The sequence below is a fragment of the Cydia amplana genome, chromosome 2 (genome assembly GCF_948474715.1).
Source record: "Cydia amplana chromosome 2, ilCydAmpl1.1, whole genome shotgun sequence".
In the NCBI taxonomy this organism is placed as follows: Eukaryota; Metazoa; Arthropoda; class Insecta; order Lepidoptera; family Tortricidae; genus Cydia; species Cydia amplana.
Genome location: NC_086070.1, coordinates 26119511 through 26136913, shown reverse-complemented (window position 1 = coordinate 26136913; position 17403 = coordinate 26119511). Strand labels below are relative to the sequence as shown.

The 17403-nt window shown below is 36.7% G+C and overlaps 2 protein-coding genes across 2 annotated transcripts in view; both read right to left on the bottom strand.

Annotated features, from left to right (window-relative positions):
• Positions 1 to 1143: 1143 nt before the first annotated feature.
• The window catches only part of LOC134661061 (juvenile hormone epoxide hydrolase-like), a 100136-nt gene continuing 83876 nt past the window's right edge, over positions 1144 to 17403 (bottom strand). The window contains exon 9 of the mRNA XM_063516970.1: positions 1144 to 1159. The gene's annotated coding sequence lies outside the window, so the exon portion shown is untranslated. The remainder of the gene's footprint in view (positions 1160 to 17403) is intronic.
• Positions 2216 to 15579, bottom strand: LOC134661248 (serpin B6-like). The gene is made up of 8 exons (XM_063517238.1): positions 14353 to 15579; positions 11268 to 11387; positions 10768 to 10879; positions 9974 to 10129; positions 7230 to 7376; positions 5667 to 5810; positions 3211 to 3336; positions 2216 to 2434 (listed from the first exon to the last, which is right to left on the bottom strand). The coding sequence occupies exons 1-8, from the start codon at positions 15543 to 15545 to the stop codon at positions 2384 to 2386; spliced, it is 2049 nt and encodes a 682-aa protein (XP_063373308.1). The 5' UTR covers positions 15546 to 15579; the 3' UTR covers positions 2216 to 2383.

The window sequence follows — 17403 nt, the reverse complement described above, 5'->3', positions numbered from 1 at the left end:
TTTGCGCTCCGTAGCGAACAAAACATAATAATGATAAACGAATTAATTGTGGGTGGTTTAATTAGTTTGTTGTGCAAATGTTAGTCATACGTGGAGGCCCATGGGCTCAAATACAATGCTAGCAAAAGTGAGATCATGCTATTTAAAGCGGGTAATAAGCATTTTAAGTATTTGGGCCACTGTGTCACTGATGACATGTGCTACGATATGGACATTGAAAGGGAACGCAGAGCGCTGGCTGTGCGCTGCAATATGCTTGCTCGTAGGTTTGCACGATGTACCGAGAAGGTGAAGGCTACGCTTTTTAAAGCACATTGCCAGTCCTTCTACACGTGCAGCCTATAAATACTTTTGACCATTTTAAAAGCATGAGACTTAATTGAGGGGCTTAGTTTAGGGAAGATATGTGTAAAACATTGATTTTGTATTACCAATTTGAAGTCATCCTGTATACAAATTATAAATAACCCAGGTTAAAAAACCTTCATAAATGACTAGAAATTAAAGTTAAGATTGAAATGTCAACTTAAACGACACTAAAAAACAATGGAAACAGGTTACTGTGTAATCTCTGTATCTATACAAAATTATCCGTTTTGGTACTCTTGAAAGTAATTTAATAATTTTGGAAACCTTAAGAAAATTGAAAATCGTTATCGTTAACAATTTGGACGAATATTTTGTGATTGTGTCATTTTAATTATAATTTTTGAGTATTCACAGAATATACGCATGAGGTTAAAATGTTCAATTATTATACATAATTAAATTTTGTACTTAAAATATTAATAAGCGTTTTTATAAGATTATATTTTAAGTTTTGTACATATAGCGTTTAAAATAATATTTTTTTTAAAGAATAAATTAACTAATATAAATGTAAACTAGATAAGTATTTTTACAAAGAGATTCTAGATTAGTAATCACAAATAAATTAAAACTTTGCTCACATTAATTACGGAAACAATTTTTTTTGTAGTTAATGAATTGTTTACAAAGGCTTTATTTACACATTTAACCTAATAAAAAAACCTTATTATATTATTAAATACTATCACTGCGCTCGTATGTACTTCTAAACTACATCAAACGTTGAATTTTCAATAATCTGTGTAACATAATTTTAGGCATACAATATTGCGATTTTTTTTTACAAAATGTATGCCAGTATTTGTCAGTAAATAAGAACAAAAAAAAGCTATACTCATCCTTTTCTTTTGAATACTAGTACTAGTGTCAGACAATAGTAGTTTATGCAACAGTGATATAATAAGGGTTCTTAAAATTCAAGGGTCGAAGTTACAAAACGAGACGTAGTCGAGTTTTGTAAAAAAAGACCCGAGAATTTTAAGAACCAATTATGAGCTGTTGCATACATTACTTTTTCTATGACAGCTGCAGCAAAAAAAAAATTTTAAGAACCGATTATGAGCTGTTGCATACATTACTTTTTCTATGACAGCTGCAGCAAAAAAAAAAGAGTTATTATTAAAAAAAAAGTTATTATTTAAAAAAAATTGAGTTATTATTTAAAAAAAAAAAGAGTTATTATTGTAAATGAAAACATACCTCTTTCAATCAAGATGATCGGAACTTGTATCTTTAAAAAAAATAAAGCAGTTGTATTATACTCATAAGATGACTGCTAGCAGTCATCTTATGAGCCTATAGACAAATCATTCAAATGACATTGCTTTAGATATCACTGTCAGTCATTTAATTGACACATTTAAGTGCTGGAGTAGAAAAAGATAATATGATTCTCTCAGTCTATGTTTGAAATGAGACAGTCCTTTGACACACTATAACTACTCACTACAAAGAACAAATTGATGATATTGTTGTTGAATCTCTATTTTGATTAGGTTGAATAACGTGTTAAAAGCATTTATGTTCACAATGTTTAAAGATGTACTGGACCTAAGATTGTAACATTGAAATAAATCCGTTGTCTAAAGAACATTTATTTTATTTGTTAGAATAAGGAAAACAAATATAGGTTTTAAAAATCATATACGATACCTACCGGGCGTAAATATTATGTATATATTCTTTTAGGATTTTTTTCAAAAACTCTTGTCGTTTTTTCCTAGGTTTATAAAAAAAGCATTTATTTTAATTGCTGTCAGTTTACCTAGGTAGGTAAGTTGAGTTAAAGTTGGTTAAAGTTAGACTTGAGGTAGATTCTACATAATTATAATAAGAAGACACACTGTGTAACTATTAAACAAAAGTAGAATATATTCAATATAATACAGTTCATAATGTCAATCAATAATATATCACATTTCTTGTAGCCTTATAATATAACAGTCACCATATATACTTACCAGGTACCCAGTCCCATAGTAAAACCTTCCTCCTGTGAAAATCTGCAAGTTTCTTACAGACGACTCTTCAGAGTTATTTGTTTGCTTTTAAATTTCCACACGTCCTGCGAACAAAGTAATAAACAAGTTAATGTTTAGATATTTTTGAAGTGGGTAACTCGGTAACTATAACTAGACTCGAGGAATAACTAGACTCGAATTTTAATATATTAGGCTGTTAGTCAAAGTATTGGTACTGTTGACTGTTGTTATCACAACGCTAAAGCCTGATTTACACATTGATTAGCGCAGTTAAGTGCGAGTTCATACATTTATTTACTAAACGCAAGTAGCATTAATCCAAGTGTAAATCGAGCCTAAGGAGTGCGGTTCCCAAACTAGGGACCAAAGAAAACATAAGAATCATAACAAAACAAAACCTACATGTACAGTCGGTTCCCTAACATAAGAATCCATTTATCCATAGGTACAATTGGGTACTTTCGTCTACTGAAAATAAATTATTTCACACCGTGCACGAAATAAAGCACCAGATAATTATTAGATAAACATAGATATCTAGCAGTTATTTTTAAACACAATTTTTATTTAATAAATCGGACCGAAATATAAAAAGTACCTAGGTGAGTGACCCTGACGTCACTATTCACGTTTTCATATAAATTCCATATTAGCAGATCGTTTTGACAATTCTAAAAAAGAAGCTGATTTGACTAGTAGGAAAGTAGCCAATTGGTATGGCAACTTGGGTAGGTACTCAGGTGGCCAAGACCGCCAATCCGTCACTGCCTTAAAATAAGGTTTACAAATTGTGAATTTACAGCAGCTTGGAAGATGGTATGATTAGTATGAGGATAAATATTTATGATAACTTTTTTACCGTATAGGAGAGCGTGTATCCTTTTTTCTTAGCCTCAGCCTCAATCTGTCTCGCTAGTTCCCCCTTTTCATTATGGAAATGACAGCCGCTGTTAGCGTAGTGCGCTGTAATCGCTTTGCGGTACCTCTGAAACAAAATTAGACAAGGAATTAGCATATCATAAAGTGACAAAGATGTCATATACTAAAGAAAAAGTGAAAGCCTTTTAGTTTTCGAGACCGGAATCAAACCGGCGTTTCTCGCAACTAAGTAAGTTGTGTTCAGAGATGTACAAAATGGTTTTAAAAAAGCATTTAAATACAAAATGCAAAATACTTTTCAGATTTACTATTTCAAATGCAAAATACCAAATAGTTTTGCGTTTTGTATTTCAAATGCTAAATGCAAAATAGGTATTTTCAAAATACTTTTTCAAAATAAAATACCTTTTGACCAAATCTCAGATATTTTTATTTATTTTAGGCAAGTTATTATACTCTTTGATTTTAGGTATTTATCATGAGAATAGCCATAGAATAGATAATGTTCGTCGTTTTCGTTTGACATTGACACTAGTCAGACATAATAGCCGGTTTAGACTCTCGTGGCTCGCAAGCTCGTCGAGCTAATATAATTTAAACACTAACGGCACGGCATAAGGTTTATAACCGAATGACAAGCCGAATGCGAGTGTGTCGAGGCGCGCCACGAGACGCGCTGCGAGCCGCGAGTCTAAACGGCTATAAGGCGCGCACTCTGACCAAAGAAGAAAAAAAGGGCGCGCATGGCTAGCAGGCGCCTCTATCGGTCAAATTCGGCAATACAAGCGTCATTCGTTCATTTCATTTTGTTTGACTGGTAATGTTGGCTAAACTTAATCACAAAGTATTTTGCATTTTGAAAAGTATTTCAAATAAAATTAAAAATGTTTTTTACTAAAAGGCATTTAAATGAAAAATACAAAATAGGTATTTTGCATTTTGTATTTGCATTTTAAATAGAAGTATTTCAAATAAATCGCATCTCTGGTTGTGTTGCATAATAAATATTTTAGTTCACTAAATTGTTGTATAATGAACATTACGCAGTGGCGTGCACAGAGATTTGAGACTGGGTAGGCAAAAAAACCGGCCAAGTGCGAGTCGGACTCGCGCACGAAGCGTCCCGTACCATTACGCAAAAACGGCAAAAAAAATCACGTTTGTTGTATGTGAACACCACTTAAATATTTATTATATTCTGTTTTTAGTATTTGTTGTTATAGCGGCAACATAAATACATCATCTGTGAAAATTTCAACTGCCTAGCTATCACGGTTCATGAGATAGAGCCTGGTGACAGACAGACGGACGGACGGACAGCGGAGTCTTAGTAATAGGGTCCCGTTTTTACCCTTTGGGTACGGAACCCTTAAAATAAGAGCTACTAACAGTCTTACTAGCTTACCAACAAAAATCCGTCATGGTTTCACATCCTTGTCAAGTCGGTTAATAATGACGTACGTAATTATGTAATTAACCACGGCAAATATACGAAAAGTGATTGATTTTACTTTACCACTTGTTTGTGTTAACTGCAATTCCGATGTTCACCGGCCCTTTTCAATCACTTTTTTTTGCTAAAAGAAAGCTTTGAATATGCATAATTTTTAATATTCGGTACACACACACACACACACACACACACACACACACACACACACACACACACACACACACACACACACACACACACACACACTCACACACACACACACACCGTACAACGTTCACAATTCAAAATATCCATATTTTCACTAATCACAATTATTCTAATTGCCGGTAACTGTTATCGTTATCTCACCAAAACAAACAAACAATGACGGCCGAATAAAAAATGTAAATAAATAAACTAAACGAATAAAAAAGTAGTCTCGTCTTTGTACTAAGTTACCATAACAAATGCTACTTTTTAAAATAGTCACGTAATCATGCATCGCATCGGAAGTAAACGTTCGGGAAACGTTCGGCCGTCATCGTTAAGGATTCGAACGATAGGCGCTGCCTATCAGCGTCTAAATGTGTGCGTTACTTGTATCATTGTGTGCTCGTATTTATAGGAAGGCCCACTACACTGTTACCGCGTAACTACGACTCACGGACATGCACACATAGAAAGGTTTAGACCGAAATGTTTTCTGTCTTTGCCGTGCAAGGCGGCAGGCGCACAGCGGCGCTAGTGCCGCGTGGCCCGCGTGGTGTAAACTTCGTCGCGTAGAATTAAGATGACGACAACGGACACCGGTAGATGGAGCGCTTATTAAATTTTAGAATGTTTTATTGATTACAGATACGATCAAGTATAAATTAAATTAAGTAGTTTAAAAGGATAGATATCGGAATTATAGTAGGGTAGGCAGTGCCTTTTTGCCTTTATGAAGTGCACGCCACTGACATTACGGTAATTGTAGTTTCTATTTGTCTGAATCGATTAATTACCTTGGACACATTAGGCCCCGAGCCGTGAACTAGCAGAGGATGGAAGAACACCGTGTCTCCGGGACTCATTTCCAAGCAGACCCGCTTCTGTTCTGGAGCGGTGCCCGCCTCGTCCAAGATACCGTGGTAAAGTCGGTTGGAGTTCTGAAACAATTCATTTGACGACCGGTCTGGCCTAGTGTGTAGTGACCCTGCCTGCTAAGCCGATGGTCCTGGGTTCGAATCCCGGTAAGGGCATTTATTTGTGTGATGAACACTAATATTTGTTCCTGAGTCATGGATGTTTTCTATGTATATAAGTATGTATTTATCTATATAAGTATGTATATCGTCGGCTAGCACCCATAGTACAAGCTTTGCTTAGTTTGGGGCTAGGTTGATCTGTGTAAGATGTCCCCCAATATTTATTTATTTATTTATTTAGCTAAATTAGAATATAATTCCCGCTCACCGCACTGGGTTTATGACTAACTCCTTTGCTGTCCAGGCGAGTCGTCTCTGGAATTCACTCCCTCTCAATATAAGACAAGCCCCGAGCAAGTTAGCTTTCAAGCGGTTGCTACATAAGTATCTGCTGAAACAAGAGTTCGAGTAGCGTTCATCATTATATTATATATTATGAGTATGTATGAAATATGTAGTAGTATATTATTTATATATATTCTAGTGTTTTTATTTGTGTATTCTACTTGTAGTTTATCAGAATTATTAATTGTTTAGCGCCACTTGCACCATACCACTTACCCAGGGTTATTCGGTTAAACCTGGAGTTACCATGGTTACCAGTACAATTTGACACTGGGTTAACGGTTTAAGTGCAAGTGGCCCTTAATTGTTTATTAAGTTCTAATTATTCAATTCCTTTTTCTCCTTGCACCAATTTTACATTTCTCCGTTTGGCCCGATGGTTGACTGGTAGAGAATGCCATTAGGCATTAAGTCCGCCATTTGTACATTATTTTTGTGTATTGTGCAATAAAGTTTAAATAAATAAATAAGTATAATGAAGTAGTGGGTGGGTGGGATGGATGAAGATCGGGCAGCCTTTTGGCAATCTAGTTGGTTCAGTTGGTCATCCTAAATATCATTGGGCGGACAGAGTGGAGGCAGATCTCTGTGAGCTTGGCGTCGGCGAAAGTTGACGTGATACCGCTCTGAGCAAAGTGGCGTGCTCTTGTGATGGAGGCCAAGACTCATTTTGTGTCATCGTGCCAGCCAAGTAAGTAAGAATATAATAATAATAAATAAATTATAATAACAAATATTGGGGGACATCTTACACAGATCAACCTAGCCCCAAACTAAGCAAAGCTTGTACTATGGGTACTAGGCGACGATATACATACTTATATACATAGAAAACATCCATGACTCGAGAACAAATATTAGTGTTCATCACACAAATAAATGCCCTTACCGGGATTCAAACCCAGGACTATCGGCTTAGCAGGCAGGGTCACTACCCACTAGGCCAGACCGGACGTCAATACTACGTATAGACAACCGTTCTCGACGGTGACGTCGTCTATACCCGTTCAGGTCATGATCAAACATCATCCTTACCGGCACAGTCCCGTGGTCATGTAGCTTGTTCTCCAAGTGTGAGCCGGGCACTACGTATAGACAACCGTTCTCGACGGTGACGTCGTCTATAGCCGTCCAGGCCGCCATGATCCACTCCACAGGCCGGAACGGGAAGTAGAACAGGTCCTTGAAAACGAATGAAAACTAAAATTAGTACCGTGACAGAAAGATAACAACTATCTTTAGATAAGTACCGATCTAAGTTTATTTCATTAAATATTTAACTATTTCTATATCCCATGCTATGATAGATAAATGTGCCGTATTCAGTGCCTACTATCATATCCTATCATAGAGTAAAGTACAAAGTTTGAGTTACCGATATCAAAGATATCATTGATTATTTACTAAGCAGGGGCTCTAACATTCTTTTAATTAAGTATGTACGTAATCAATTGAATACAAACGTCTCCAAGTCTTTAAATTGGTCATGTGATTGTTTCAGATGTATGGCAATGAATGACATTGCTGTTTCTCACTGAACTAGGTATAAATGACTTGCAGAATTAAACCTGCCTAGGTCTAACCACAATGCATTTAATATCATCGTCATCGTATAATTATCCAAGATAATCGGACTTCAAAGGAAACAAAAGGGTGTAGCAGGATAAGCCTTCAAAAATTGCCCCCAAAGCTTTGAGTTCAAAACTACTACCAGTTGATGCCCCGTCAAATGAAAAAAATCCACACCAATTTTTAACCCTCTACTGCCGCCTGGAACCCCGTGACATTCATTTAACCCTAAAAAGTTTTTATTTTTTTTCTCAAAAAGTATAAAACGGACAATTATGAAATTTTTCATAAATGTTGATGTCATCTATACAAACTATCAAAAAAAAAACTAACTCTCTACTTACTTATTATCCTAGAAAAAAACCTAAATAAAAAAATAAAACACCCTGTATATCAGTTCAAGCTCGTCGTACTATCACCATTTTTGTACTAATTATTAACCAACTACCTATCTACATAATATATAAGTTTCATGTAAATAACAAAGGTGGAACAGTGTGAAAATATAAGTATTGTTCAGTACGTACCATGTATGTAACACGCTTACCAAACGTTGACGACACTAGTAAAAGATATCGGCCCGCCAACCGGGAAGCCATCCGTAATCATTTTTTTTTTGTTAATTACGAAAAAAATATTTGAAAATCGAACACGGCCAGCATCACGGCCGAGGGCCATTTTTTTTAATTTATTTCGCTTGCAGGACTCAAGAACTTACATAAAATGCTAAGTAACTCAATTACGTAGTACCTTTTTACAAAACAATAAAGTAAAATAAACAGAAACACTTGTTCGAATAAGTATTAATGAGTTTCATTTGTCCTCCATTTCAAATTAACAAAAAAAAAAATGATTACGGATGGCTTCCCGGTTGGCGGGCCGATATCTTTTACTAGTGTCGTCAACGTTTGGTAAGCGTGTTACATACATGGTACGTACTGAACAATACTTAAAGTGTCATTCAATAGAACTTGCGAACTATGTAAACAAAACTTGCTAGTAATTTGACATTCAGTGTCAATTTTAGTATGGCGGTTTGTTTACATAGTTAGCAATTTCTATTGAATGACATTTTATATTTTCACACTGTTCCACCTTTGTTATTTACATGAAACTTATATATTATGTAGATAGGTAATTGGTTAATAATTAGTACAAAAATGGTGATAGTACGACGAGCTTGAACTGATATACAGGGTGTTTTATTTTTTTATTTAGGTTTTTTTCTAGGATAATAAGTAAGTAGAGAGTTAGTTTTTTTTTGATAGTTTGTATAGATGACATCAACATTTATGAAAAATTTCATAATTGTCCGTTTTATACTTTTTGAGAAAAAAAATAAAAACTTTTTAGGGTTAAATGAATGTCACGGGGTTCCAGGCGGCAGTAGAGGGTTAAAAATTGGTGTGGATTATTTTCATTTGACGGGGCATCAACTGGTAGTAGTTTTGAACTCAAAGCTTTGGGGGCAATTTTTGAAGGCTTATCCTGCTACACCCTTTATTTAGTATGGGTAGCATCGTAAGCGAAGTGCTAGTGGCCTGGCCTAGCGGTAAGAGCGTGCGACTTGCAATCCGGAGGTCACGGGTTCGAACCCCGGCTCGTACCGTACCAATGTGTTTTTCGGAACTTATGTACGAAATATCATTTGATATTTACCAGCTTCGCTCAGCTACTTCGCTTTTCGGTGAAGGAAAACATCGTGAAGAAACCGGACTAATCCCAACAGGGACCTAGTTTACCCTCTGGGTTGGAAGGTCAGATGGCAGTCGCTTTCCTAAAAACTAGTGCCCACGCCAATTACTGGGATTAGTTGCCATGCGGACCCCAGGCTCCCATGAGCCGTGGCAAAATGCCGGGACAACGCGTGGAAGATGATGGGTAGCATCGTTACTGATTATTTATTTTATTTATTTGGTGAATTTCCAATATGACTTGGAATTCCGGTAGCCATTGTGTAACGCTCTTGCGGTAGATGTCGCTAGGGTCCCCTAGACCCATATGGTGGAAAGATTCGCTGCCTATGGATGAGGTCTCGGTAGCTCAGTTGGCAGAGCGCTGGAGTATCGATCCAGAAGCCATGAGCTCAAGCCTCCCCAAGGCAGTAATTTTTCCACTTTTTTTATTCTAAGTTCAAAGGGTACAAATTAGCCAAATTCTTTTTTCCACGGAATGTGTTTGGGTTTGAAATCAAGTCTGACGGTATAAACCTGGTGGGGTGGGTGGCGTGACGTGCCCGGCGGTTTGTTGATGAGCATGCTGTGCATCACGGACATGTCAGCTCCGATCAGCTGTGAGACTACATGGAGGAGACGCGGATGTTCCGTGTAGTTGATGAACACTTCGTCGTGGTGAATTTCTTGCAGCTGTACAGAGACATACAAATGTATAATCAATTTGTAGATTTAAAGTGGATTTAATACACATTTGTACTAGCGTCAGGAGTTATTAAACTTCCCCGATCTTTCTCTTAGTACCTACTCCCATACTAAATTTCGATCCCCATTTTACCCCTCTTTGGAGAAAAATTCTGGGAATAGAAGTTCTCCATGTCTCATTTCAAGTTAAAAACTATCTGTGTAAGTACTGCTTAATTTCATGCGAATCCATTTAGATTTTTTTGCGTAACTGAGATATAATTGATCTGAGACTAATTTAAACAGTTCTAGATGTTGGATTAAAATAATGTTCATATTAACAGTAAGCGTTTCCCTTCTTTTTGCACATCAGCTTAAAAATGGGTGATTGTCAATTGTCATAAAATTACCTCATTACTTATTGTAGTCATACAAAGTATTAAAATTTAAAAAAATGTAGAAACTAAGGTTAGTAGAACAAGAAACTAAGAACCAGATTTCCGACAATTAACGTAACTTGAAATACAAGCTAACATTTGTTTAACTAGAGGTTGTTAAAAATCCTTCCAAGTTATAATATAATTTGTCACATAAAGCTATTTATGAAATAGGGCCCTAACAACTGATCATAGCTGCAGTCTTCATACCTTGTTGATGAGGTCCTCACCCTTGGCTCCGGTGTTGACTAGCGAGGGTTCCTTCACCACCAGGATGTTGCCGGGATCCTGCAACCCTTTGCAGATCTTCGAGAATTGCTGTCTGTCATTCATACAAGTTATTAAGATAAGATAAAGATTAAAGACAGTTTATTCAAGTAGGCATATTAGAATGCTCTTATGACTGTTCCACAAAAAATTAAAAGAATAATCTTTAAGTAAATTGTAATGAAAAATTTAAAAAAAATGTGGAAATAAAAGGCTATAATAATAATAATAATATGTGCGGCCGGCAAGATATCCAACTTTGTTGTTTGCCATAAAGATGCTTTGACAGGTTATTCGTATAAAGATACAAGCAAATCTTGTCCTTGTGGTAAGCGACAAAGTGGGACCTTTGACTAGACTTCAACACATATTAATGGACACAAACATAATATATAAGAAGTTGTGTGAAATGCATGTACTTAAGTAATCATTTGTATACTTACTTGCAACTGTACAATGTTGTGAAATCAATAAGTCCCTTTATCACAAGGAAGCCATGTTTAGCTAAATAGCTCTTTTCTTCCTCTGACAATGTGTATGTTTCTGGAAGTTCCGCAAGTACACTGTAAAAATACGCAAATAGAAATACATGAGGATTTCTTAGATTCAACTATTATTCAGAGATTTTTATAGTAAATTAGCGGTTACTACTGTTTTCTGGATCTTAGATAAAGTAATTTGAAAGATTAAACCTAAGGAGAATAATTTAGAGTATTTACTTCTTCGGTATAACTTTTGGATGAGCTCTTGTATATGCCATATTATTGCACGCTTATAATCAAATGATTATTTCGAAATATTCTACAAAAGTTCAAAACTTTTCGCTCTTTCTCCGCCTCAATCAGAAGTTTTGCAAAGGGTTCTTCCACTATATAATCAGTTGTTTGTGTAAAGTACTTATTAATACACTGTTATCAAAATAATTTAATTATCTATTGAACGTTGAACACAAAAGATATGTAACAGGGACATGTACATTTGCAAGCAAAAAGCAAAAACGAGAATTCGTAAAACAACATAACAAACTTGACGTTTACAATTTGACGTTGACGTTTGACTGCGCCTGCGCGGGTACGTTCGGATATAGTAAATTTTGTACGATAATTTTATACACGGTAGCGTTCCAAAATTACTTTTTTTATTTTTCTGTGACTGTCGTAGAAATATCGCAATTTGAAGAACACACAATATTGGTGAATGGTAGGTATTTAATTAAGACGTGCAGCTTCCAAACTGTAGATTCAAATGTGGCTCCTTTTCTTATTACCCAATGATTTTCTCGCGAAAATTCTTATTGACCGAACGCTAGTGAAGTACTTTCAGGTTAAGCCCCCTCCACACTAGTCTGGAGGGGGCTTTAGGCCAAAATGATTTCGTATGTTCCCCTCTATAGGTCACAAAAATCTACATCACAGCTGAAGTATAGAATTACACTTTTTAAACTGTTTTCTTGACCTTCATGGTACCAAAACTGGTCTAACTAGGATTTAAAAATAACTTACGTTCATTTAGAATGGTGTGTGTATATGTTTGACCTTTAGCAATTGGACCTACACTTCATTACTAACAAATTTACCTATCCATGCTCAGCGCAGCTCTGGTGAAAACGCAGCCGATCACTACATACGTATTTTGTACTCGTAGGTACGTCATATCTTCAAGCAATCATTGATTTCATAAAAGATTGCCCCTGTGATTTGCACAAACCTTGGAGGATATAATCAAACGGAGACGCCATGTCTGTAATTTTCTGTACAAAACAGTCTGCCGATTTTTGCGGGGGAGGGGAACGTCAAATGTATGCGTAACGTAAAAATAGCCATGTCAGATAAACGTCAGTCCATACATTGTGTATGACCGTTGGCCGCCTATTTTCGACAGAGGGGAAAGCCTGTTAATGGCTACTCCGTTTAGTTGTATCCTCCAAGGCACAAACCATTCTATAAAATTTTTAGGAAACAAGAACAGGTTCATTGTGTCTAACAAACCACAAAGAGCGGTCGTAAAAATAATAATTCGACCGGTTCCACTTTTGTTTTTATACGCGATCCCGGCGGTATTGATAGTAATGATAACTTTACGACCCTAATAACACGGTATAACTGTCCGTTACGTCAACATCAAGGAATAGCAGCCTTAATAGCGAAAGGATCAGACCACCGTCAGTCGTTTCGAATATATTTGAAACATGTGAAACGGTAACGGATTCTTCCAGTGTAGGATTTTAAAGGGTGTCCATAAGATAAATTTCAATTGGACACTTCAGCATTTTTATATCACGTCGCTGGCAAACAAGCCAATGGCCCGTCTGATAATAAGCGGCCACCGTAGCCTATTAGCTCCTGCAACTCCAGGGGTGTTACATGGATTCGGATTTATGGAACTAGGTTTTGGTGTCTGTTTGTATCTTCGCGATAAACTCAAAAACTACTGAACAGACTTTCAATAGAGTGTAGTAGCTGCACAGTGTTATTGTGTTACTTAAATATAGCGTGACTGCTATATAGTTATTAGCCACTACATAGTAGTAGTAGTAGTAATCACTTTATTGTACACAACACAGGTTTACATAATGTTTACAGAAATAAAGGTACAAAGGCGAACTTATCCCTGTAAGGGATCTCTTCCAGCTAACCTTCGAGTAGATGAGTAATTGGCCTTATGATGAGTATTGGCATAGTAATTGGCCTTTCCTAACAAATCAGAAAGAAACAAGCCAAATGACTTCTTATTGTTAGGAGTGGTTGATTATTATGTAGTGGCCAATATGTAGCTACAGCAGTCCCTACATAGTAAGTTCAATAGTAAAAATAAGTTTGATTTGATTGACTAATTCAGGACTTAACTTCATGTCTAATTATAGTCAACCTGTAAGGCTATCAAGCTATTCACAAAAGGACATTGTTCAATACATACGTCGGAACCTAGCCTGAATACAAATGTTTCAACGTTTCAAGAAAAAAGTCGTGCGAGTGTGGACCTTAAAGAGGGGTTAGGACATTTTGATTCTTAGCGAGTTGATGTAAGCAAAATGCAGTCACAAACAGTTTAATTGCTCTGCAAATATTCATACTTAGAATAGTTAGAATCTATGAAAATCGTGTTTGATTGGTCTATAAAGTTGTTTAGTACTATTTCAAGTAGTAACCTCTTAATTGCACATTAAGGATGACTCGCGTAAGCCCGGGCCGTGTCCGGGCCGGAGCTTCCGGCGCTTACTTTTCTATGACAAATGACAGCTGATCACCTGATACTTTCCATAAAAAACAAAGCGCCGGAAGCTCCAATCCGGACACGGCCCGGTCTAAAGTGAGTCATTCTTAGACTTAGACTCATAGTTTTAATAAATATCACAGGCAATACAGCACACATTCAAGAAATGAAGGTACAAAGGAGGACGTATCCCTACAAGGGGGATTTGTATTTGTTTATATAGGTAGTAGGTACATTACGTTTCCTATCTAGAGACATATTTTTTTAGGTTGCAATAAAATCTTCAAAATTTACGTGCCATAATTTATTTAAAACACGGACGGCTTCGAATACGCCCCAGTGAACAGCGGAATATAGTTCAACTTATCCACAATCATGAACAGGAACGGCCTGTTGGCTTGGAAGGAGTCGGGCAAGCGTCTTGCCTCAAACTCCGCCGCCGACGCCGCCGCCGCCACCGTGCCTTCCTCTGTCACCTCCACATCAGCCTTCTGCACCACATTCGATATGTAGAAACTGTAGTCAGATATATACGGGAACTGAGCACTGCTGTCGAACATCAACTTCAAACCCATATCCATTAAAAGCTCCTTAAGATTATCCAGTTGGGAAGTAATCTTGAACCTCGGGATCTGAACTTGAACCGTGTCGAGTCCATTACGCTGAAAAATGTAGAATATGGACTTTAAAGTCACTCTCTTCAGCTGGTCTGTGACTTTAGCCACAGAACTGGATTGGTCGGGGAGGAATATGAGCATGGAAAAACGGTCTCCATCTCCATACGGCAGTTCTAAGACTTTTGCTTGTAGCTGATCAATAGATGCCAAGTTGTATTGCCTCATGGAGAACATCATGTTAACATCTCCAGCGGGGCTGTTTTTCTCGTCGTAGAAAGCGGTGATCTCAGTTTCTGAGGGCTCAAAGGGTATATTCCACATTCCTTTAAAGTAAACAGCGTCGAGCAGAAGCAGATATACTCCTTCGATGTCATTAGAGCTCACGATTTCTTCAATAGTGTTGTGGGTCGCTTGGCTCACGTAATTATTTATAGTCGCAGCTACGTTGTTATAGTTGTCGAAAGGCAAGATCATGACATCGCACACGCCGGTTCCGGACAGTTTTCTATGGAAAGATTCGAGAAGAGACACAGTCTTGTCAACGAAGAGCGCAGAACTTCTCTCCAGTGTGGTCTTCGTGTTGGACACTGTGATACCTTTCACGATTTCCAAGTACCTATCGTTGAAGCACGGGTAGTGGTGGAGCCGGAGGACTCGCTTCATTTCCGCGAGGGTCTCGTCGTCTGCTCCTAAAGACGCCGATGTTAGAACAGTCCATAGCGAGAATGGTGACGTCACGAAGTGGTTGTCGTTTTCTTGTCCCACTCTTTGTATTAAATCCAGAGAAAACTCGTAAACCGCGCGGCTGAAGCTAGGACTCGCCTTTTCTACCGTACACTGCCCTAAGATCGATGGCAGAAAGATGGCCAGCAAGTATAAATAAGTGGCCATTTTGGTCGGCAGCGGACGAATGAATGGAACTACAATGTTTTTATCGGGTGAACTTTGATAAAAGGTCACGGAGTTTGGCATGAATTCCGATTGTACAGTGTTTGTGCGTGAGATGTTTTTTATCTTAATAATTTTAACATTATTTTTTAAGTAGGTCAAAAACTTGGATTTGGGTATCTATTAGGAACAGGCTAATGATTTGGATGCATGTTAAAAAATAGGTACTTACATTAAGATGACTTCGAAAGCGGATGACAAATATCTATAAAACCTTTTTAAGCACTTTATGAAGCGCTTATTAGGAAGTGCTTAAGGTTTTTGCAACACTTACCTTACTTCGCTACTGTTGGTGTGTGAACGTTGATTTACCAAGGCATTTCGCTTAGGCACTGTTGCTATAGTAGAAAGTACCTACTTCTAGTTTACTTAGTAGATAGGTACTAGTATTTGTCATTTTCAAAATTAACCCGCTTTCGAAGTTACTCCAATATATACCTTAGGTACCTACATTCAGCTTTCGGACATGAAACTATTTTGATGCCTAGTTATTTTTGTAAATGGTCCAGCTGAAATTAGCTAAAGTTTATTGTTGTTAACTCGTAGCCAATGTTGAAAAATAATCCATCAAATTTTACAGCGAATGAGTAATTTCTAAAAGCACTATGTTATTCAATAACAAGACCAAATTCACGAAATAGCTGTTTCTAAAGAAATGAATATTGGGTAACGGCACCAGTGGCCAGCCGGGTACCAGTGGTCAGCCTTTTGAGCCGTTTATTGGTCATAAATATCTGGTATATTCGTTTAAACAAATCGCGAGTACTCAAATAGGAGCTTTGATTCCTTACTGGTTAATACGTCACACGACAAGTGCGGTGAGGGAACGGGGGGAAGAAATATACTCGTTCATACAGGTGCTGTTTGTCGACGAGTGCAATAGTGTCATGTCGGCCATATTTTTTACTGCACGTGGTGTTCTCTTAACAGGCAAGAAAAACTATGTTTTAATGTTAAAAGTTATTATTTTTGTTAATGATTGGTTTATTTATTAGTTTATCTATTAAATTGCATTATATTTGAATGAAAATATCAATATTTCACTTATAAATTGAGGGGGCTGGCCACTGGATAACACTTTTTTCCAAAGAATCCAGTGCCCAGCCCCCCACGGCTGACCTTTGGGTAATTCGTTTATTTTATTATTTTCGAGCCAATGCGACCGTTAGGACCGTTAAATTTACATTTTCAAATTTAGTTAGGCATGCCCTAGTCAATTTAAAGTAAAACCCAGTAGTCAGCCGCATTTGAAATAACGTTTTAATGCGGCTGAGCACTGGGTTTCGCGGATCCAGTACTCAGCCATTGACCTTGCTTGGTACGTCGTCGCCAAAAATATGTCCACATTTTTAAACCCTATCTCATTGAAATAAGGTTCAAAAGTGTATACATATTTTTGACGTTAACTATACATAACTATCATTTTGCTTTTTCCTGGTCGGTATATGACTTTGTTTATTAATGATAATTAGATCTGCATAGACTCGATTAATTATTTTTTACCGAATACCTACTAGGAACATAATTATATATTACCTGATTTACCTCATTAATTTTTGACGGATTAATTATTAGAAAATAAATATTGCGATTCTTAGTTTGCAAGAATAATGTTAGTTAATTAAGTACCTACGGCCAACAAATTTCGTGTCATAAGAATTGTATGTACCTATAAGATTTTTTATTTATTAAATAAGTAAACAAGTAGGTAAATAATACATATGTATATGCAAAAAAAATTATAAACTAAAATTAAAAACTACAACTAACTACAATAACAATAACTAAAATAGTTCTACAT